Genomic DNA, 22,877 nt, shown 5'->3' with positions numbered 1-22,877 from the left:
ACAATCATTGCAGAGTTGGCCTGGAAAAGAGTCCTGGCCACCTGAGAAGAGACATGGTTATTCATGAAGTCCTGCTCTCCTGCCCACCTGCTGATGACTGACAGGCTTTCTCCCTTTCTCTCTAGGAGAGAACTGCCATCAGATGGGTGAGAGAGCAGGAGATTAGGAATAACCAGGACTCTTCTCAGGTAGATTTGACTCTTTTCAAGGCCCGTTCTGCAATGATTAGGATGCTGGTTCTCGGCAACCACTTACCGTATATACTCGAGTATAAGACGAGTTTTTGGGCACAAATTTTTGTGCTCAAAAAGCCCCCTCGTCTTATACTCGAGTCTACTATCTTACTTTGTCTTTGCTCCGGTAATGCAGGCAGTGCGGGGGGCGGCGCTCACTCACTGACGTCACGCGCCTGCGCCGCCTAGTGGGAGCAGGCGCGTGACGTCAGTGAGTGAGCGCCGCTCCCCGCACTGCCTGCGGCTGCTATTACCGGAGTAAAGACAAAGTAAGATAATCAAACTTAAAGAATACTGATGAATACTACTTTATAAATATACTGCTGTGAGCATCGGGGAGGGGGATCTGTGGATGGCACTGTAGGGGGATCTGTGGATGGCAGTGCCATCCACAGATCCCCCTAACAGTGCCATCCACAGATCCCCCTCCCCTAAACAGTGCCATCCTGGCACTGTTTAGGGGAGGGGGGATCTGTGGATGGCACTGTTTAGGGGGGAATCTGTGGATGGCACTGTTTAGGGGGGATCTGTGGATGGCACTGTTTAGGGGGGAGATCTGTGGATGGCACTGTTTAGGGGGGAGATCTGTGGATGGCTCCCTGTATTTAATGCAGAGTGTGTGTGTATATAATGCACACACTCTGCATTAAATACAGGGAGTCAGAGTCAGACTCCTATCAATCTGAGTCACCCTCTTGCAGATGTGTGTGTATAATGTAGAGTGTCTGCATTATATACACATACACTCTGCATTATAGCTGCATTTCCCACCTTAGTCTTATACTCGAGTCACTAATTTTTCCCATTTTTGGGGGTAAAATTAGGGGCCTCGGCTTATACTCGGGTCGGCTTATACTCGAGTATATACGGTACTTTTAGCTCATGAATGACACAGCTGAAATCAGCATTTCTGTCACTGTTTTATGCTGCCCTCAGTAAGGTCAGCATAAAGTTGATGACAGGTTCCCTTTAAGCTTAGGCACCCACTGCCTGCCTAAAAAGCCCAGAGACCCTCAGCCATTTGCTGGGGAAGGAAGTGCCCTCCAAGAGGCTACAGTGAGAAAGTGCGCGTTGTAAGGGAATGGAGACTATAGCAAAAGAAAAGCAGATTTCAAAGGACGCAGAGCAGCATGGTAAGTAACAGGTCAGCAGTGGGCACGGACTGCTGGCCTAACAAAAGGTAATGACAAACTGTACATTTCCAACTAGCAGAGAGGATTTCCCTGCCTGTCATACAGCAGAACATCCCATAATCCACACACTAAGGCCTTATGCACACGACCGTTGTTTTGGTCCGTATCCGAGTCGCAGTTTTTGCAGCTTGGATGCGGACCCATTCACTTCAATAGGGCTGCAAAAGATGCGGACAGCACTCCGTGTGCTGTCTGCATCAGTTGCTCTGTTCCGTGGTCCGCAGAAAAAATATAACCTGTTCTATTCTTGTCCGTGCCGTTCCAGAAATTGTGGAACACACACGGACCCCATCCGTGTTTTGCGGATCCGCAATTTGCAGACCGCAAATTTCACAACGGTCGTGTGCATGATGCCTAACACAAAAGTAGTATCAGTATAAAGCCTTATTCACACGTCAGTGTTTTTGGTCAGTGATTTCCATCAGTGATTGTGAGCCAAAACCAGGACTGGAGCCTCCACAGACATAAGGTATAAGGGAAAGATCTGCACCTGTTCTGAATTTACACCTGGTTTGGGCTCACAATCACTGATGGAAATAACTGACCAAAACACTGACGTGTGAATGAGGCATAACTCAAAGAAAAACAATAGTGGCCACGGAGTCAAGGTAGCCATATGGATTGTTCAGATAAATTATGTTCAAGTTTTTTTTTAATGATTTCAGGTTACTCATTTTTGGCTAAAAGTCATTTTTTCAATTGGCCTTTAATAAAAATATTGAGCCATTCTGTCACAAAGAGTTAACTGTTTTTCTAAGCTGTGTGACTGGTACTTTCACTTTGTGCCAGTCATCTAATAAACCTTATCTCTAAACTACTAAGAGGTCATAAACACTTATTCAAGACACATTCTTATCGGTAAGATACAAACTGAGCTATAATGAGTGTTTAGAATGCGAGATAAGGAGTCCGTCTGCTCCTGGTCTGACAGAAAAGACTGAAAATCCAAAGGAGGCTGTTAGACCATCTCAAATCTGTACAGAAAAAAGGAAGCCATATTTTTAATAAAGACCAATTAAAAATATATATATTTTAGCTCAAAATGAGTGCAATGCAATCATTTAAAAAAAAATTGCTCCAAAGACTTTAAATTAGTTTGAACGGATCTGTTACAATAATACAACCGCATGCATCCGTCATGAACGGATCCGTTATTATCTGTAACATAGCAAAGACGGATACGTCATGAACTCCATTGAAAGTCAATGGGAGACGGATCAGTTTTCTATTGTGCCAGATTGTCTCAGAGAAAACGCTTGGCTCAGTTTCGCCAAGCGGACAGCAAAACGCTGCAGGCAGTGTTTCGGTGTCCGCCTCCAGAGCGGAATGGAGACTAAGCGGAGGCAAACTGATGCATTCTGAGCGGATCCTTTTCCATTCAGAATGCATTAGGGCAAAACCGATCAGTTTTGGACCGCTTGTGAGAGCCCATGACGGATCGAAAGTAGTGTGAAAGTAGCCTTATTGAAACTTTCTGATTCGCCGAATTTTACAAATTTTATTTTTTGCAAGTAGCAGATGCAATGACAGGGAGCTGCGATAGCGCTGCTCCCCATAATTGTATCCCTCAGATGCTGCATTCACACATGATAGCAGCATCTGAGTGTAAAAACTGTGTAAAATTAACATTCAAATTTTTTTTTATCAAACTTACCGCCTCCATTTGCTTGAGACAGGCCGGCCGCCGCCATCTTGCTTGAAGATCTGGAGAGAAATCTCGCCCAGCACAAGAGGACATGACGCCAGCCGGCATGGTGACGTTATACGTCACCACGCACAGGATTTCGGCCGAGATCTTCAATCAAGATGGTGGCTGGCGGTCTGTCGTAAGCAAATGGAGGTGGTAAGTTTGAATTTTTTAGTTTTTTACACAATTTCAGGTTAAATCGCTAAATCGAAGCACGAGGAAATTCGGCTTCCAGGTGAATCGAATGGCCACTTGCTGTTTGCTTGAGTTTGATAAAGGCAAATGCATGTGCCGAAACACGCGTCACCTCTACCCATAAGTGGCGAATAAAAGATTGATAACTACATCGTATGGAGTGCCGGTTCTTTCTTCTAATCAAGTACTTGGGGGACACCCGCAGACCGTGCACCAACAACAGCAGTGCCGCCCGATATCTATTATCGATGTCTGCATACTGTCTGTCTTTCTAGTAGATCCAAGCACTTGAGTGAATGAATCTTGAGGGGAAATCAGAGGAGGATGGCGCATGTTATGATTTTGCCAATTATAGCACGCACCATCCATTGATGGAGATGCCTTCGGAGTTGTACAGTAGATTTAAGTTTTACTGGCAGCTATGTAAAGGAAAAAAACCCAGAAGAGCGCACTTCCTGGACAGGAACGCCTTCCCTTGGCTGAGATTGGAGAAAGAGTTCTATTGCAGTAATAAGCCGGAGCCAGTACTAGGGTCCTAGGCTTATTACTGGCATATTACAATTGAGGCCTGCACAATTGAGGGGGCAGCAGTGTATTGGAATTTACTGATCTTTGTATATTGTACCGGATAAAAGTCCACATCTTTAGACAAATTCCAATCTAATGATTGCATGTTGGGGACCACTTAGGGCCCCAAAAAAAGTTTTTAAAAAATATTTTGAAAGTTGTTTTTTTTAAATAACTCCCCTTTCCCCAAAATTTTAATAAAAAATAAACATCATAGGCATCGCAGCATCCAAAAAACGCCATACTATAAAATACAAAAGAAATTCAAATCAAAATGGCTGATTTACCGTTTTTCATCGCTTCTTCTCGGCCAGAAAATGGAATAAAAAGGGATCAAAAAGTCATACACCCCAAAATGATATCAGTAAAAAATACAAATCTTTCTGCAAAAAATGAGCCCTCACACAGCTCTATAGACGCAATTATAAAAATAAGTTATGAGCGTCAGAATATGGCCATGAAATAATTTTTTCTAATAATTTTTTTTCAGTATTAAAACACAAGAAAACTATAAAATGTGGTGTTGTTGTAATCCTACTGACCCATAGGATAAAGGGAACTGGTCAGCCACATAGTGAACGCCATAAAAACAAAACCCACAAAACTGGCAGACTTGCATTTTTTTTCCAATTCCACCATGTATGGAATTTGTTTCCAGCTTCCCACTACATCATAGGCAATATTAGATGGTGCCATTAGAACAATATCACCAGACCCAAGAAAGAGTCACAAGAACCACCCCATAAATGCACATCCGAGACAATAAATCAATATCAAAATATATAAAGTTTATTAGACACACCAACAAACACACATTAAAAATTGTATACAATTAGAACAAAGTGCGGTATGCAATATGATATATATAACCGACACATACAGGTCCACTGAGTTGCCAAACAATAGGCATATATACTGTAAACCAGCATATAAAAATCCAATATAAAGCGTACAGCAAATATAAAATGAGGTAAGACCACTGAGAATACAGACAGACCAGGATAAGGTCTAATTTAAAGAGCCAAACCTACATAAGCCGCTGGTGCAGTGGACCTGGAAAAGTGAGAAAACGCCCAACGCGTATCGCCGGAGCAATTAGATGGTGTCATTAGAAAGTGCAACTTGTTTCACGAAAAAAAAGCCCTGATATGGCTATGTGAATGGAAAAATAAAGTTATGTCTCTGGGAAGGCAGAGAGTAAAAAACACAAAAACAGAAAATCATGTCAGGAAGTGGTTAAAAATGCATTCGGTTTTACTGGGTTTGCTGCAGTTTTATTATGTGATTATTTGCCATGCTTTTTTCCAGGTTAAAAATGTAAGATAAATGTATTTCACTTGTATACATTGAATATAACCACATCACACAACCACAGCAATCCTGGTAATACTAAGTACATTTTCAACAGCGTTTTTTACCACATGTTCAAAATCATTTTATGAAGCTACTGTATACTCTCAATAGGCAGTTTTAGCCAAACTACCGGTAATAGCGGTGTGAACGCTAAACGTTTCTAGCGGAGCATACAGTGGCATGCAAAAATTTTGGCACCCCTGGTCAAAATTACTGTTACTGTGAACCAGGCATCCTCAAACTGAGGCCCTCCAGCTGTTGTAAAACTACAACTCCCACAATGCCCTGCTGTAGGCTGATACCTGTAGGCTGTTCGGGCATGCTGGGAGTTGTAGTTTTGCAACAGCTGGAGGGCCGCAGTTTGAGGATGCCTGCTGTGAACAGTTAAGCAAGTTGAAGATGAAATCCAAAAGGCATAAAATTAACGATAACACAATCCCCACTGTATTCTAGGCAAAAATATTTTTTATTCTATTTTCATCTTTTACATATTTAAAACAAAAAAGGAAATGGCCCAAAGCAAAAGTTTGGGCACCATGCATGGTTTGTACCTGGTAGCCCCCCCCCCCCCCCCTTGGCAAGTATCACAGCTTGTAACCGCTTTTTGTGCTACTAGGTACTAACCATGCAGGGTGCCCAAAATTTTGCTTCGGGCCTTTTTCCTTTTTTGTTGTTTTGAAAATGTAAAAGATTAAAATAAAATAAAATATTTTTGTTTAAAATACAAAGGTAATGTGTCATCTTTAAATTTATGCCTTTTGGAGATCATTTCATCTTCAACTTGCTTAACTGATAACAAGTAATTTTGACCATGGATTCCCAAATTTTTGTAAGCCACTGTAAACGCTAAAGACAGCCCAATATCCCAAAATGTTTGTGCACTTTGTCAGTGATATGGTGGCTCTGCCTCAGTGGGCAATGGGTTGATTTTGGGCCTCCGCTGTTTGACTAGCCATGGTATTGGGGAGAATTCTGTCCTTGGCACAATGATTTTAACAGCAAAGTTCTTCTATTGTCTTATCTTTAGGAGGGATTTTGAGAACATAAAATCTTGGAGAAATCATGTTCTTGTGTCCCTTTCGGCGGGGTCAGGGACATAAAAACCAAGCATCAGTTGTGGCCAGTTAGAAGGCTATTACTGCCATTTGAGCGAGAAGTTCTTTGACCCAGTTTGTAGAGAGAGATTGCAGAGTTTTGTGATGTGCAAGGGTTCGCGTGAACCACGATGAGCCAGGGTAGCACTGATGAGAGAACGAGACAATGATTTGGTCAAACCACACAAAAAAGGGTGTCTAGAAGGGTGTAAACCATGTTGAGACAACAGGAGCTAATCAGGTGGAAAGCCACCACCATCAAAGAGCAGTTGTGGGTGTGTAGCATGCAGAGAAATCGGCCATTACACATGCTATGTCTTCTTAACCAGAGCTGTTCTGAGAAATATTTCAAGTGTGTACTTCCCTTGTGGAAGCTACTCAATAAAGTTGTAAAGTTGTATTGCAACCACGTATCAATGACTGGATTTTTCTAGTATCCTCCCAGTCACTATCCAAACCCATTTTGGGATCTTACAAGTGAATCATACAACACACTCTCCCTCTTGCCCAATGAAAGACATCCAAGCAGTCCATCGGTGGTTTCCCATAAGAAAATGCAGACTGTTGACTTAGTTTCCAGTAAGGATCCAACCACTCTGTCCAAGGAGTTTGTATGTTCCACTTGTATTTGCATGGGTTTTCTCTGGATACTTCATTGTCTACCAATACTGATATGTTAACATAGCTCTACCATACGGGTTCTCTTTTGTGACACCACTATCCATCCATTAAATCACATGGAAGGCCAGCCAAAATGTATGTGTAACAATAATTTTATTAACACACACTATATGTACAGAATGTATATAAATATAAAATGAGGATCCTCAACTTTCACATAAATCAATACGTAGACATAATGATTAAAATATCTGTGCAACAATTTAAAATTGACTAAATGGTGCAGACTTGTTATATTTCGAATGCACAAAGATGGAGGCGCACTGACTCTATTTAAAGTTCTGACTATGGTCAGTGGTGGTATCCAATCCTGATTGAAAATGTTTTCACAGCTTATATGGCTTGCTTTGCTGAAAAACCGCTCTATGTAGCTGGTATTTAGTCTAATAAAGCCGCACCTGTGTGGCCGGTAAAGGTGTTTGTATGAACAGTCTTTATAGTGAGGTTTTTTCACAGCCCATATCTCTGAAACTGCTGTTAAACCGTACTTAATGTACCCACATTACTCACTGTTCTGATGTGGTACAATACCCGATCCTCCGTGCTTAGCGTAGCGTCCCACGTGTTACAGCATCGGTGGTCTGGGTTCCGGTCTGTTCTTTTTAACTGGCGAGCGGATTGTTGGGACAGGGTAAGCAGTGATTGAGACGCCGGGGTCAAACTTATTTGGGACCCGATGTAGATTTCGGCGTTGTTTAGTGTCTGTTTCCTCAGTGGAAGGAGTCACTGCCAACTCCGAAACGCGTCTGGTAACAAGTCTCAACTAAAAAGGAAAAAAGCCGCAGCGGATTTACCTGCGCACCACTACAGAACTTCCGGAAGCGCTTATCCACACATTGGACAGAAAGGAACACAAGCGGTGAAGTGGCAAAGTGCCTTGAACTAAAAGACACTAAACAACGCCGAAATCTACATCGGGTCCCAAATAAGTTTGACCCCGGCGTCTCAATCACTGCTTACCCTGTCCCAACAATCCGCTCGCCAGTTAAAAAGAACAGACCGGAACCCAGACCACCGATGCTGTAACACGTGGGACGCTACGCTAAGCACGGAGGATCGGGTATTGTACCACATCAGAACAGTGAGTAATGTGGGTACATTAAGTACGGTTTAACAGCAGTTTCAGAGATATGGGCTGTGAAAAAACCTCACTATAAAGACTGTTCATACAAACACCTTTACCGGCCACACAGGTGCGGCTTTATTAGACTAAATACCAGCTACATAGAGCGGTTTTTCAGCAAAGCAAGCCATATAAGCTGTGAAAACATTTTCAATCAGGATTGGATACCACCACTGACCATAGTCAGAACTTTAAATAGAGTCAGTGCGCCTCCATCTTTGTGCATTCGAAATATAACAAGTCTGCACCATTTAGTCAATTTTAAATTGTTGCACAGATATTTTAATCATTATGTCTACATATTGATTTATGTGAAAGTTGAGGATCCTCATTTTATATTTATATACATTCTGTACATATAGTGTGTGTTAATAAAATTATTGTTACACATACATTTTGGCTGGCCTTCCATGTGATTTCTAGGTGCAGGTGTGCCCCTCATGTCATTTTTATTTGTATCTAATTATTCTGAAAGATTGGGGATATCTTTTTTTTGGGGGAGCACCCTCGCGTTGTGATTGATAGAGTGAGCCAATCCATCTATTTCAACTATCCATCCATTGGCTGCTGTTCGATCATATTATTGTCAACAAGATATAGGGCCCAATCCTGACTTTGATTATGATTTCTAATTATGCTCCTGCATGGTTGTCTGTGGAATATGCTAATGTGGGCAGATACATTCACTGCTAGCGCCTTTCTGAAACATAACATAGTTTTTGCTTAAAAATAATCAGAACATTGCTAGACAACTATTTTGTAATATTCAGCAGAGAGATTAGCTACAAGTTGGTGATAGCAATATGTTAACTTACCGGACCTGGAAGGAAAGCTCGATGTCAGCCGAGGGATTATTTTTATATCTGAGATGTCCACAGTGGACAGTTTTAAAGTGATTATTACATTTTCTTTTCCAGTGTATTTACTTAGAATCTGGATGGAAGATTTTCTCTCTGTATAGTAGATGTGATCTGAGAAAAGTGAAAGTCCCCAACTGCTTTGTCTTGAAAAACTATAGAGTAAGAAACAAAACGTATATTTGTATGTCATTACTAAATTTATATTATCTGATCAGCAAGGATAAAAAACTCATTTGAGGGCTCATGCACACGAATGTGTGCCGCCCCCTCCGTGCATTGGGGACTGCAAATTGTGGCTGCCGCAGATGGATGCAGGCCCATTCAACTTGAAAAGGTCCGTGATCCATCCACACCGCAAAAAAATAGAACATGTTCTATTTTTGTGCAATGCGGAGTCACGGACAGAAAACTATGTGCGGTGCACAAACGCCCAGTACCAGTATATTCAGGACCCGCTGTTTACGGGCCGCATTACAGGCCCGGCCGGCACATGTTCATGTCCATGATCCCTAAGGGTGGTTTCACATATGCCGTCTTTTAAAACTTTTAAAGACCGGGCCCATTTTCGTTTTTGCCTTTTTGTTTCTTCCTCCTCAAATTCCAAGAGCCTCATTTAATTCATATAGTCATATGAGGGCTTATGTATTTTTTAATGGCAACATTTAATGGTACATGTCATGTATCGGAAAACAGGAAAAAATTATTTGTGGGGTTAAATTGAAAAAACAAACATCATTCCATCAAAGTTTTTTGGGTTTCAATATTACGGAGTTCACTGTGTGCTAAAAATGACATGATGTCCTTATTCTGCGGGTTAATACGATTAAGGCCTCATGCACACGACCGTTGTGTGCATCTGCGGCTGTTGTTCCGCTTTCCGTTTTTTTCCGCGGACCCATTGACTTTCAATGTGTCCGTGTAAAAATCGGAAAATGCACCGTTTGGCATCCGCGTCCGTGATCCGTGTTTCCAGTCCGTGAAAAAAATAGGACCTGTCCTATTTTTTTCACGGCCAACGGTTCACGGAACCATTCAAGTCAATGGGTCCGTGAAAAATCACGATGCACACAAGATTGTCATCCGCGTCCGTGATCCGTGATCCGTGTCCGTTTTTTCCTATCATTTCAAAGGCAAACTTGACTTAGATTTTTTTTTTCATTTTTCATGTCCGTGGATCCTCCAAAAATCAAGGAAGACCCACGGAAGATAAAACGGACACGGAACACGGAACAACTGAAACCGTTTTTGCGGACCGTAAAAAAAAACGTCCGTGTGCATGAGGCCTAAGGCGTTAAGACATTTGAATAGTTTTTATTTTGTTTTATTACTTAAAACAAATAACATCCTTTGAAAAAAATATAACTTTTCTTTGCATCGCCATATTCTGACAGCCAGAACTTTTTTATATTTGTGTCTAGAGTGCTGTATTAGAGCTTTTTTTTTTTGCGGGGGAACTGTAGTTTTAATTGGTACTATTTTTGTGGTACGTATGACTTTTTGATCACTGTTATTCAATTGTTTCCAGGGGACAAGATTACTAAAACATGCCGAATTGCATGTTTTTATTATTATTTTTAGTTTACGGCACAGGAAAAAATATTTTTATAGTTCAGAGATTTTTGGACGCAGCGATGCATGTTATGTTTATTTTTTTATTGTTTATTTATTTTTATATATACAATTGGGAAAGAGGGTGATTTGAATTTTTAATATTTTAATATTAATTATTTGTATCTATTTTTTATTACTTAATAACTTTTAGCCCCCTTAGGGGGCCATAACCTGCAATCTTCTGATTGCTTTTTCCATACACTATAATAGAGAATTATTATGGTATTTGCGATTTTCATTGACTGCCTGTGAAGCTTGTGGACAGCTTTACAGACAGCTTACCATGACAGGCCTGGAAACCTTTACCCTGCTTTCACACCTGAGCGTTTCTCAAACGCGCGTTTTACGCGCATTTTTGTCGCGCGTTTTTATGCGCGTTTTTTGTAATAGTAAACGCGCGTTTGACGTGCGTTTGGGTGATTGACAGCAGTGTTGTCCAATGAGTCTATGGCCCAAACGCGCGTCAAACGCCCCAAAAAAAGCTCCTGAACTTGTTTATGCGTCGGGCGTTTTACAGCGCGTTCAAACGCGCTGTAAAACGCTCAAGTGTGAACCAGGGCCATAGGAAAGCATTGGTTTTCACGTGTTGAGCGTTTTACAGCGCGTTTGAACGCGCTGTAAAACGCTCAGGTGTGAACTTAGGGTTAGTGAAATTGCAGGACTCTTACCCTAAGTTCACACCTGAGCGTTTTACAGTGCGTTCAAACGCGCTGTAAAACGCTCAACACGTGAAAACCAATGCTTTCCTATGGCCCTGGTTCACACTTGAGCGTTTTACAGCGCGTTTGAACGCGCTGTAAAACGCCCGACGCATAAACAAGTTCAGGAGCTTTTTTGGGGGCGTTTGACGCGCGTTTGGGCCATAGACTCATTGGACAACACTGCTGTCAATCACCCAAACGCACGTCAAACGCGCGTTTACTATTACAAAAAACGCGCAACAAAAACGCGCGACAAAAAGAAGTTTTGAGAAACGCTCAGGTGTGAAAGCAGGGTTATTGAAAGGCAGAGGGAGCCCCCTCCCTCTGCTCAACCTCACAGAAACCGTGATTGCCATTGACCACGGCATCTGAGGTGTTAAATGACTGGTACCGGTGCTTTATTATACAGCCGGCACCCGCCATGTATGGAGTGGGCTCAATGCAGCAGCATAATGTATAGCATTGTGCATTAAAGGGTTAAGTGCCACAGTTTTTGTGTCAGTTTTTCATGCAGTTTTTTTTAGCTAAAGCCACAAGTGGATTCAAAAGGAAGGACTTATAATTCTCCTTCCTGCTGGATCCACTTCTGGCTTTGGCATTAGATTGGAGCTGTGGCCTTTTGCCTACTGGGCCCCCGAGTGGCTGTCCAGGTTGCACATATGGTACAGTATGTCTGCTATTGCCACACAATAAATCCAGCAATGTTTTCTCAGTGCTTTAGCAGTAAAGTGGCTGCATAGAAAGGCCAACGGTTGTTAGACATTTAGCTATCACGTATTTCATGTGCACACAACATGCTTACAGACATCACTTACTGGCCTATTTTCTTGATTACTGTTACAGAGTCCCCATAGTAAGTACAAGTGCCAATGCTTGATTCTTCACCTTCTAGTTTAGATAAGATCCAGTATATTTTCTTAGTATCTATGTCCAGTGCAAGGGCTTTAATATCCCCCCTCATTTCAGTAACAGCAGTTATGGAGGTTGCATTCAGATTAGATCTTTGAATCACTGACACCGAACTACCAGATGTCCAGAAGAGTAACCTAAAAGTCAAAATCATTGATACCAAAGTTACACAGGAGTATATTTTGCATCTAAAAGTAATCAACGTCCAAAAATAATAAACGTATTTAAGTATACTTTGCAGTTTTAAAATGTTTACAAATTTGTTACAATATCCAATATGGCCACTAGTGGGCAGTAGAAACACATTGGAAACGGCAAACCAAACGTAATCATTTTACACTTTAGATTTTTTAGATAACAAGAATGTTCCAATGGAATTGAAAAACTGTCATACATACTTTATATAACATGCTGTATTATATTCTTTTTAGGCAATCAATTTAAGTTACCTAACTATTTCAATATTTATTGTTGCTCTTTTTCAAGTCATATGTCATTGTATGTTATAACTACTATATGACTATAAATAGAAATAACTATGAGATACTAGAAGAAAAACTAAGGGCTGTATTACACCAACAGATTATCTGACCAATTTTTGTCCAATCAGACTAATAGTTGGTGTGTGTGACAAAAGATCTGTGTGTGTGATCTGCCATGTGACGAATGATTGGTCAGAAAATCTGTCAGATAATCTGTTGGTGTAATACAGCCCTAAGACAGGACGATCATCTTCAAGACCCACATTAAATATTCTAGATGCAACGATAAGCTTATAAGATAGCCTATCCTCTGGATAGGTCATCAGTACCTGATCAGCTGTAACAAGGTACCAGCGCTCCGTTGAGCATCGCTGCCTTCTCCCTGCTCACCAAGCACAGCACTGCACATTGTATAGCGGCTGTGCTTCGTATAGCAGCTCAGCCTCATTCACTTCAATGGGGCTGAGCAGAGCCTAGGCAATGTGACCGATAAACGTGATGTCACTAGGCCTAGTGAAAGCAGCTAAAACGGCGTGACGGATTGGCAAAAACGGAATGTTTACAAACAACATCTCTTAGCAACCATCAGTGAAAAACGCATCGCACCCGCACCTGCTTGCGGATGCAATGCGTTTTTCACGCAGCCCCATTCACTTCTATGGGGGAAAAACACAGAATATAGAACATGCTGCGATTTTTACGCAACGCAGAAATGATGCGTGAAAAACAACGCTCATGTACACAGACCCATTGAAATGAATGGGTCAGGATTCAGTGCGGGTGCTGTGCGTTCACATCACGCATTGCACCCGTGCGGAAATCATGCTCGTGTCTCAGAAAACCCTTTCAAAGTGGTTCTTCCACCTTGTAAATGTATAACCTAAGCAAGCAGGATAGTTGTTTCATCGCTGTTCCCTCACTAATGACTAGAAAAAGGGTCCCAAGTCTATTGCTCCTCCTCACCACCATGGCCACGGAGAAGAGAAGCTGAATGGAAACAGCCAAAATAAATGTAATTTAAAATACGATGTAAATTCTTTAACAAACAATCATTAAATAATTAAGGTCTAAAGTTGCATATACCCCTCCACTGGATCAACAGAAATGAAGTTGGGGTGAACTAAACCTCTCAAAAGGGTTCTAGCTTTCTTTCCACTCGTGCCAGTCCACTCTATGGTTCCCTTTTGCTGGTTAGTCCAGAAAATGTTCTTGTTTTTGTAATCCACTGTGAATTGTGTGGCTCCTTGTATTACAGCACGCATTCTCTGAAATACAAAAACATCAGTGTTACCGGTAAGTGAAATATTAGTAATGCAAGATCTTTTACTACCTTATTAAAGACCTTATTTAGCCTTCAAACTCTGGAGAGTACTGGTTCAGATACAGCAGTTTATGGAGACCTACTTACAGGCAATTCACCTAAGGAAAACAGTATACAGTATAATTGGCCAAGAGAGACGGCACTTTCTCCTCTATATAAATGAGAAAAAGTCAAAAAATGTGATAATCTAAAGTTCCTGGGGCTTTATATTTCCAAGGATTTGACTTGAAATATTAATGTATCTTATGTGGTAAAGAAGGCTTTTCTTATTGAGGAAGTTGAAGAAAGCTAAACTTTCATCCCAGCTTTTAGTGAATTTTTATAGTATTTATAGTGAATTTTATATAGTATAGTTAGCTAAATGTCTGGTATTGTATCACAATTTGGTATGGAAATACCACTGGGGAAAATAGGAGAGATATGGCGAGGATAGCTAAGGTTGCATACAGAATTTTGGGGATTGAGCTTCCGAGTTCGGATACAGTCAGGGGCATAGCTATAGGATAGGTGGTGCAGAGGTAGCAGTCGCTAGGGGGCTAGGGGGCCCAAAGACCCTTGTGCCATATAAGAAGACACTGGTATTATAGGAAGTAATGCTGGTCAAATTACACATCTAGCTGGAGGGAAGGGGTTAGGTCAAACATTTGGCATGGAGGGGGGGGGGGTGCCTTTTCAATTTTTGCCTCAGGCAGCACAAAGGCTATGTGCTTCCCTGCCCCTGGCCACAAAGCACTGAGAGAAGGGGTGCTCATGCAGAACTCTTGCACCAGGGCCCATGAGCTTTTAGCTACGCCCCTGGCAGTATACACTAGCCGTCTGTATAAGAGAGATTGCAGTATAGCTAAGGATTCAACCCACACAGGTTATGATTTGTTTTATTACAATCTGGCAAAAGATGGACCTTTAAATAGATGGAGGAACATTATATCAGCTAATATGGCTGTTTCCTCATCTTCTTCTTTTTGCACATATGCACAGGCACTTAGGAATTGATGTACTTTTGAGTATGAATTTTAGTTTTTATTGGGGTTGGGAATAGGAGGGTTTGGGGTTTATGTCATGGGCTTTTATTGATGAGATGTGATACCTTTACCTTATAGAACACATGCACTTTTAGAGGTTGCGAGTGTATTGTATGCACATGTTTCTGTATATAATATAGTGGACATCATATATTGCTGTTGGAGAACTCTGTGAGCTACAAAACTAATTTCATTGTAAGTTATTATGTAAATTGCAATGACAATAAAGTCAAACTGAAATATTCCTCTTTTTCTCTGTTAGTTGTACCTCTGAGAATTATTATTAGGATTATTATAAGTACAAGGGAAGGAGGAAGGAGATAGTCTATGTAGGTAAAAGCTGCTTATATGGCTGTGTAATGGCAGCGGTGTTACTGTAGGCAGTAGGTTTCCCTGGATTGGTGTTTTTTTTTTCTTTCGAAGGCTTGAATGTTGGGCCAGAGTCTGATGTACTGGGGTAGTGAGTTCCAGAGTATGGGGGATGCACATGTGAAGTCTTGGAGAGTACTGTGTGAACAGCAGAGATGAGTAGAGCAAAGAGAAGGCCTTGTGAGGATCAGAGATTACATGTGGAGATGTACAGGAAGAGTAGGTCAGTATTTTGAACTAGATTCGCTGGGCAATGGGTAGCAATGAGTGCTGAGGCGGAGGGAAAATGAGGGAAGAGGTGGATTAACTGGGCAGCAGAATTGAGGATAGATTGCAGGGTCACAAGAGTGTTATATAGGAGGCCACAGAGTAAGATGTTGCAGTAGTCTAGGCGGGAGATGATGAGTGCATGCACTACCATGTTTTGTTGGCCCAGGGTTGAAGAAAGAGCAGATATGAGAAATTATAGCGGAGGCATTAACTTTTTTTTTTAAACTGGAAGTTATATATACTATTTTCAAGGACAGTGTATATTACTATCAACCTGATATCATTTTGTGACAGTGTTGGCATGGTATGACATTAGTTATTCAGCATTATGCCCTTTTAATGACTATTTTCTATTTAAACATGACTATATAAGGCTACTTTCACACATGCGGCAGGACGGATCCAACAGGCTGTTCACCATGTCGGATCCGTCCTGCCGCTATTTTGCCGTGCCGCCGGACCACCGCTCAGTCCCCATTGACTATAATAGGGATGGGGGTGGAGCTCCGGCGCAGCACGGCGAAAGCCGCCGGACTAAAAAGTCCTGCATGTCTGACAATTATAGTCAATGGGGACAGAGCGGCGGTCCGGCGGCACGGTGAAATAGTGGCAGGATGGATTCGACATGGTGAACAGCCTGTCGGATCCATCCTGCCGCAAGTGTGAAAGTACCCTAACGACAGAACCTCCCTAGTAGGGGAGAAATAATAATAGTATACAAGTAACCAAGGTGAAATAACTAATGTTACCCCAGTGGTGTGAAAGTTTGCAAACATGTGGCGAAAGGAAATTTCATTTGGAAAAAAAAGACATTCAGAAGAAAAAATAAAATAAAATATGGGAACAAGCTCGACAGAAGTTCATATGCCCTCTGTAGATTTCATAGTGTATGATGTCTTATTATATACGCTAGCAGACATTAGTGTAAGAAAACAAAACTTCATGTTGTCAATCTATTGTAGGAATGCAAACAGACAGGTAAGGAACAGAGCATCAACTCCCCAAGCTGACCGATTCAGAGGAAGGAACCAAAACAATACATATGAAGTACTGAGGCACAAAACCAAACCAACCAACATGCAAACAGTAGACATCATAGTTCCAGACACCAATTAATTCACTGCACCAAGGTACCAAAAGACCTGACACAGGCTTCAAACCACTGGAAACTAAACCATTGATCCTCAAGGACAAGAAAACAAATACAACTGGAACTGAGCCACAAAAAAACTGGAACCAAGAAGCTCTAGGTATGACACACTAATTCACAGTGCACCAGAACTTAGAGTACTAACTCCTTTAACCTTTTAATAACCAGGGATTATGGCACACACCAACAGGGTAAAAAAAAAATGAATAGACATGTCCAACTGGACCAAAAATGGCTAGACACCACTGGTTGAAGCAATAAATCTTAGACTAAATATTCAGGACTGAGATATCAATTTACTGTACATGGATCTGACCATATAATAGGGACTTAACCTATGATCAGGCAAACGATTCTACTTTCGAGCATTCTTTCCCAATCCTTACCCTATATAAACGTGCCCAATGATCAGACAACAATGAGCACCTTTAGGTAAGCATTAAAATCATCAGTTGTTCACAGGGCATCTCCCCATGAAAACAGGATGTGTTACTGACAATAATGGAATTGTATGATCCCAAACAATCATACTAATAATAGTTCTTTCACTACCAATGATTTCTCAATGTAAATGGAGCAAACTGAGTGCCAATCAACATGGTATATATTCTCAATTGTCATCAGAAAATATGCCAGTGCAAATGGGCCCTTAGGATTTAAGCCTCTGGAACCTTAACCGATCAATCTTATAAGTTGGCAATGAACTCAAAGCAGTAAACCAATTAATATCAAGAACTAGGATTTAAAATGAAATATGAGTTTGGTGTATATTGGTAGATTTGCCTTTAACTTAAAGCGGTTCTCCGGGGATTAAAAAAATAAAAATACTTAAATATTACTTTATTATAAAAATATTTCCAAATACCTTTCATTAGTTGTGATGGCTCGTTTTGTCTGGGAGGCAATCATTGGGAGAAATAAAATGGCCGCTGTCCTATTAGTACACACAAAACCTGTGCTAAACACAGAGGAGGACAAGTTACTTCACAACACTGACTTAAGGAGCTGCCTCATCCTCCTCTGCTCTGTATGTAAGGGATTATGATCCTGAATACAGAATGGAGCTCATGAGGAGACAGGAAGTACAGAGAGGAGGTGCACTTCTCTGTACTTCATGTCTCCCCATGGACTCCATTCCTACAGAGATTCAGCTGAAGATCTTATTATCTGTATTCAGGATCATAAACCCTGACAAGTAGAGCAGAAAGGAGGATGAGGCAGATCTTTAGCTCAGTGTTGTGAAGTAACTTGTCCTCCTCTGTGAGTAGGACAGGTTCTGTGTGTACTAATAGGACAGCGGCCATTTTATTTCTCCTAATGATTGCCTCCCAGACAAAACGAGCCATTACAACTAATGAAAGGTATTTGGGAATTTATTTCTAATAAAGTAATATTAAAGTATTTTCATTTTCTAAATTCCTGGAGAACCGCTTTAATGTACACTTATAGTGAAATCTAATTATATGAATTAATAGTTTTATATGACTTTATTATAGAACTGTTTTGCCAAACTTGTTTCCAATGCTTCATTCCATATCTGGTTATTTGCAAACTTAGGAAAGGAATAAAGCTACTGTAAAAAGATACGGCAGCAGACATTCATGTGCAGCAGCAAGTTTTATACATTGCTTTCTCCTGATCTGCTTCAGGAAAACTATCCAATCATCATTATCTGCTGCATGACAAGTGCAACACATGCGTGCCAAAAAGGGCTGGGAAGAATGTGCTCCTATGTAAGACATGGAAGAGAAGCATGTACACAGCAGTTCCCATGCTCTATGAGCACCGATCAAGAGTACATTTGTGCTCATCATGAGCAAGAACGTTCCTTCAACTACAATAATTTTTTATTGATCAATGAAGTGAACATGTATGCAAGTCCTTAGTAAGGTTTACATCTGAATGATGATGCAATAATGTTGAATACCTCTAGATTTATAGTCCAACTGTATATGCAATCATTCATTTTATTCTTTGATTAATGACAATTTACCTCACGTTTAGTTTTATTTAGAAATATCCTCTGTATAAAGCCTCTCTTAGGATCAAGCCAGTAAAGTCTTTGTTCCTTATGATCAAAATCCAGCAACACCGATGATCCTGCGCTGGCCACTATTGTCTTGAGATTAGTACCATCAATGTCAATGCTGAGAATATCATTTCCATGGCTGAATAACAGGAAAGGTGTTGGACCTGAAAAATATGGATGGTCAAATTATAAATTTTTACACAATATGTGCCAAAATGTCTTGGTTCATAAACATGTAATGCTCAGTCTGAGGTACAAATCCCCACATAGTATGTAGTGTGCAGGGTCAGATAGGCCACCACAATAATGCAGCCCCCATCCAGCAGCAGGGGTTTGCCCAATAATATGGGGTGCACAACAGTCCCCTCTACCAAGAGGTACAGCTCTTAAATATTGCTAATAGTACACCTTACAAGCACCAGTGCAGCCCAAATTAAAATGGTGGTATGATCTCTCTTAGTGGTGCAACAAACTGTAATCCTTCCCTGATACAGGGTCTTTGTGGCCAGTTGCAGAGCCACTATGACACCTACTGGCATAAGTCTATGGTATACCTTGTAGCTTCCCAATTTAACATCCACAAGAAATGTCCATAGCATTCATTGCCCATAACATCAGTCCCAGAAGCCTGGATCAGCTTAGGCAGAAAAAAGAAGCACACACTCCAGCTTGTCAATAGCACAAGGCACTGTCACTGCTGAACGCATACACCCAACCACACACTGGCAAGTCGGATGTCCCTTATGTAGAGTTAACCACGAGATCCACATTAGGAATGTAGCACCTGTAGTTCCCCAGAGTGGTACTACCACTCCTACACCCTGCTACTGTCTCCAATAGGCTAACAACAATGTAATCTGTGTATTTATTCCAGGTCCATCTATATTGTGCATTCCTAATAATGCTATGAAACTGTTATGTTCATGTAATGTGCTTGTTTCACCAGCATGTGGCAGCGGATATGGCAGACAGATCTTTAGATACAATGGAACTTACCAATCCATTCTCCCTCCTGTTGGGCAGAAGTGGGCTAGTCCCGCTTCCTACAAAGGGAGGGGCTGTAGGACGTGTTTAGTGATTATGAGTTCTATTCTAGTGTTGGAAGCAGATGAGAAAGATGTTGCAGTGAGGGGAAAGTACCAACTCCTGCAGCAGGAGTTTCCTCAGGAAAGCAGCTCATGACTCCTTGCAAATTTGCAAAGGACCACGAGGGGGTCAACAGCCAAAGGCACCCCTCCAAAGGTACTAAAACATTCAGCAAGTCCAGTAATCAGCCTGAAGCCTGAGTTTAGCCCAGCAGAGAGATAAAGCAGAATATTCAAGAGAACCAAGAGAAAGACCATATATTGTCAGGATGTAAGTTAATTTATGTAAAGCAGTTGAACTTTCTCCAAGTCTGGACTTGGCTTATTCTCCACCTACTACAACTCTCCCTCTTTATTGCTCCAGGGTCTAACCCTGGGGATCAACGGTATCCAGGTTGGAGCACCATGACACCCACAAAAATATTAAGGCTGCACCACACAACTAGGCATTCCTAAAAACCTGGGACACGATCGGCCCTGGGGGGGGGGGGGGGCACATTGCACACCCTATGCCCATGTGTTCTCGCATCTATTTGTGGATCAATCAAGTGGCCTACACCAATCATGGTGTCTTGGATCATATTTACTAGGGATGAGCGAATCGACTTCGGATGAAACATCCGAAGTCGATTTGCATAAAACAGTATAATAATGTATTGGCTCCGATGAGCCGAAGTTATTGCTTCGCGAAGTCTCGCGAGACTTCGCACAATAACTTCATAAATTGATTTCTACTGTAAAAAACATTTCCCGAACTCAGGTTCGGTTCCAAGGTACTACTTAGAACCTAACCCACCCGAGTTCGGGAAATGTTTTTTTAAAAGTAGAAATTAATTCATGAAGTTATTGCGCGAAGTCTCGCGAGACTTCGCAAAGCAATAACTTTGGCTCATCGGAGCCAATACATTCTAATACTGAACGGAGCTCCTGCGCCGTACAGTATTACAACGAAGTTTTATGCGAATCGACTTCGCTCATCCCTAATATTTACCCAGTGCTATGCTGGTTGGGCATGGCTGAATCAATGCACTGGAGAACCACTACAGCGTTACCTAAACCCCATAGTTATGCATAGAAATATCAGCACCTGATAGCAGCCCTATTAAACCAGGCATACTTCCTGGTAGGGTTGATCTTGCAGAATAAAACTCTTCCTGTCTTTTGAAAATCGGTTGCGGTTTACCAGAGAAAAAAGAATGTTGCTATTTATGCAAATGAGAGCTTCAGTGCACCTCTTCATGGTTCTGGCCACCCATTTTGCAGAGAATTGTAGGTGGTCCTATTTAAAACAAATGGGACTTTGCTGCAAGTCCACAAGGTTGAACCTTCACTGATCGTAAAGTTTTGGCATATTCTAGCAATTTGCCATCGCTTTATTAGATGGGATTAGCTCTTTAATGGTAGAACATATGCCAAAACAATGTCCCTTTGGATATGCCATAACATTATAAGATGGGAATGACCCTTCAATGGAGCCATCTGGAGATTTTTCTGACAGATATGCCAATAGGATGTGTCATCATATTCTGCTTAATGGGTGTATGACCTCTGAAATGCCGTAATCATAAGAACAATTGAAACCAAGATCTCTTTGGCTTAAAGGGGTTGTCCCCCTAAATAATTTAGTATAGCCACATAGTTATTTACTGAAATCTCTCTGTATAGCGCCACCTGCGGTTTGCCTTTTTTCTAATTTCTCTGTGCAGCTCACCGAGACTGACATACATGCTCAACTTCATCCTTCAAATGCCACCAGCTGCAGCAGAAAGGACATGTCCTCTGAGAAAGTGCAGGCCCACTGAGCATCCAGCTTGAAATAAATCTATTAGAGTAATTGCAGCATTGAATGAGGAGGCTGTCATGCACTACATGATGTCTGGTTTTAATTTTTTACATTATTTATGGGATAACCACTTTAAGCTTAAATAATTATACCCATCTCATTCATTGGTGTTATATCGCTAGGCTATGCCACCAATGATAGGTGCAAGTCTCAACTCTGGGATCCACTGCTCTTTCCAGAACGGAACCCCCAAAGTGAAAGCGAGTGCACATGTGCTCTCCATTCACTTCTGAGGGAGATTTTCGGAAGACCTATAGAAGTGAATGGAAAGCGCATCACACATGCATGGTTATTTCTCCATTCACCACTATGGGACTGCCAGAAATAACCAAGCTTGTGCTCTGCTGTTTTCACCACTCCCATGGCAGTGGATGGAGGATGGCCATGCTTGCACGGTGGTCTCTCCTTCACTTAGGAGTCACGTTCTGGAGATAGAAACATGTCCCAGAGTTGGGATCTGCACCTATCTGACATTGATGGCATATCCTAGTGATATGGTGGAGATATATTGGAAAAGCACACCATATGTAGGGTGCAGTGCAACCAAAAAGAATTCTTCAACCCTACTCGAGTATTGAATGGATTCAGTGCACACGCCAATATGGATCAAAATTATGTCTTTTCTTAAACTTTGATGTCTCAGAAAAAAAAAGTGGAGAACATTCATAATTTCAAGAATTGTTTCTCAGCATGATGATGATGACAATGTTTCGGTCAATGTGGATTTTGATCCACATTGGCGTGTGCACTGAATCCATTGAATATCCTAGTGATATGTCACCAATGTGTGAGATGGGAATACCCATTTAAGTTCGGCCAACAGCTCTCCTGATCCTTCCATACATACAGTATGAATGATCGTCTCGGCATGCACATGTAGGTAAGATGCCATGCCCATTAGACAGTTGGCCAAATCCACCAAAATTGACAGGTTCAGCCAAGATAGATCTAATGTGTATGACCAGCTTTACTCTTTACGTTGGTGCTCCCAACCACTTGCAATATTGGAAGCTGGAAATGAAAAGTGCAGGCTAAATAACTGGTAATGACCTGCTTCCACAAAACAAATATTGCAGCTGGTGGAGGTATTACATATTTT

At 41.4% G+C, this 22,877-nt stretch overlaps 1 protein-coding gene across 2 annotated transcripts in view; it reads right to left on the bottom strand.

The window, feature by feature from the left end:
• Positions 1–22,877, bottom strand: part of EGF (epidermal growth factor) — a 163,516-nt gene that overhangs the window by 93,818 nt on the left and 46,821 nt on the right. For both annotated transcript variants that reach the window (XR_006386790.1, XM_044268240.1), the window contains exons 2-5: positions 18,815–19,014; positions 13,773–13,954; positions 12,114–12,344; positions 8,942–9,138 (exon numbers count right to left, since the gene is read on the bottom strand). Coding sequence is in view for 1 of the 2 variants with exons in the window: in XM_044268240.1 (XP_044124175.1) it covers positions 8,942–9,138; positions 12,114–12,344; positions 13,773–13,954; positions 18,815–19,014 (810 nt within the window). In the remaining variant the exon portion in view is untranslated. The remainder of the gene's footprint in view (positions 1–8,941; positions 9,139–12,113; positions 12,345–13,772; positions 13,955–18,814; positions 19,015–22,877) is intronic.

This window comes from Bufo gargarizans, chromosome 1 (assembly GCF_014858855.1).
Source record: "Bufo gargarizans isolate SCDJY-AF-19 chromosome 1, ASM1485885v1, whole genome shotgun sequence".
Lineage (NCBI taxonomy): Eukaryota > Metazoa > Chordata > Amphibia > Anura > Bufonidae > Bufo > Bufo gargarizans.
Note: the sequence above shows the minus strand (reverse complement) of the source record. Positions and strands in the feature narration are given on the sequence as shown.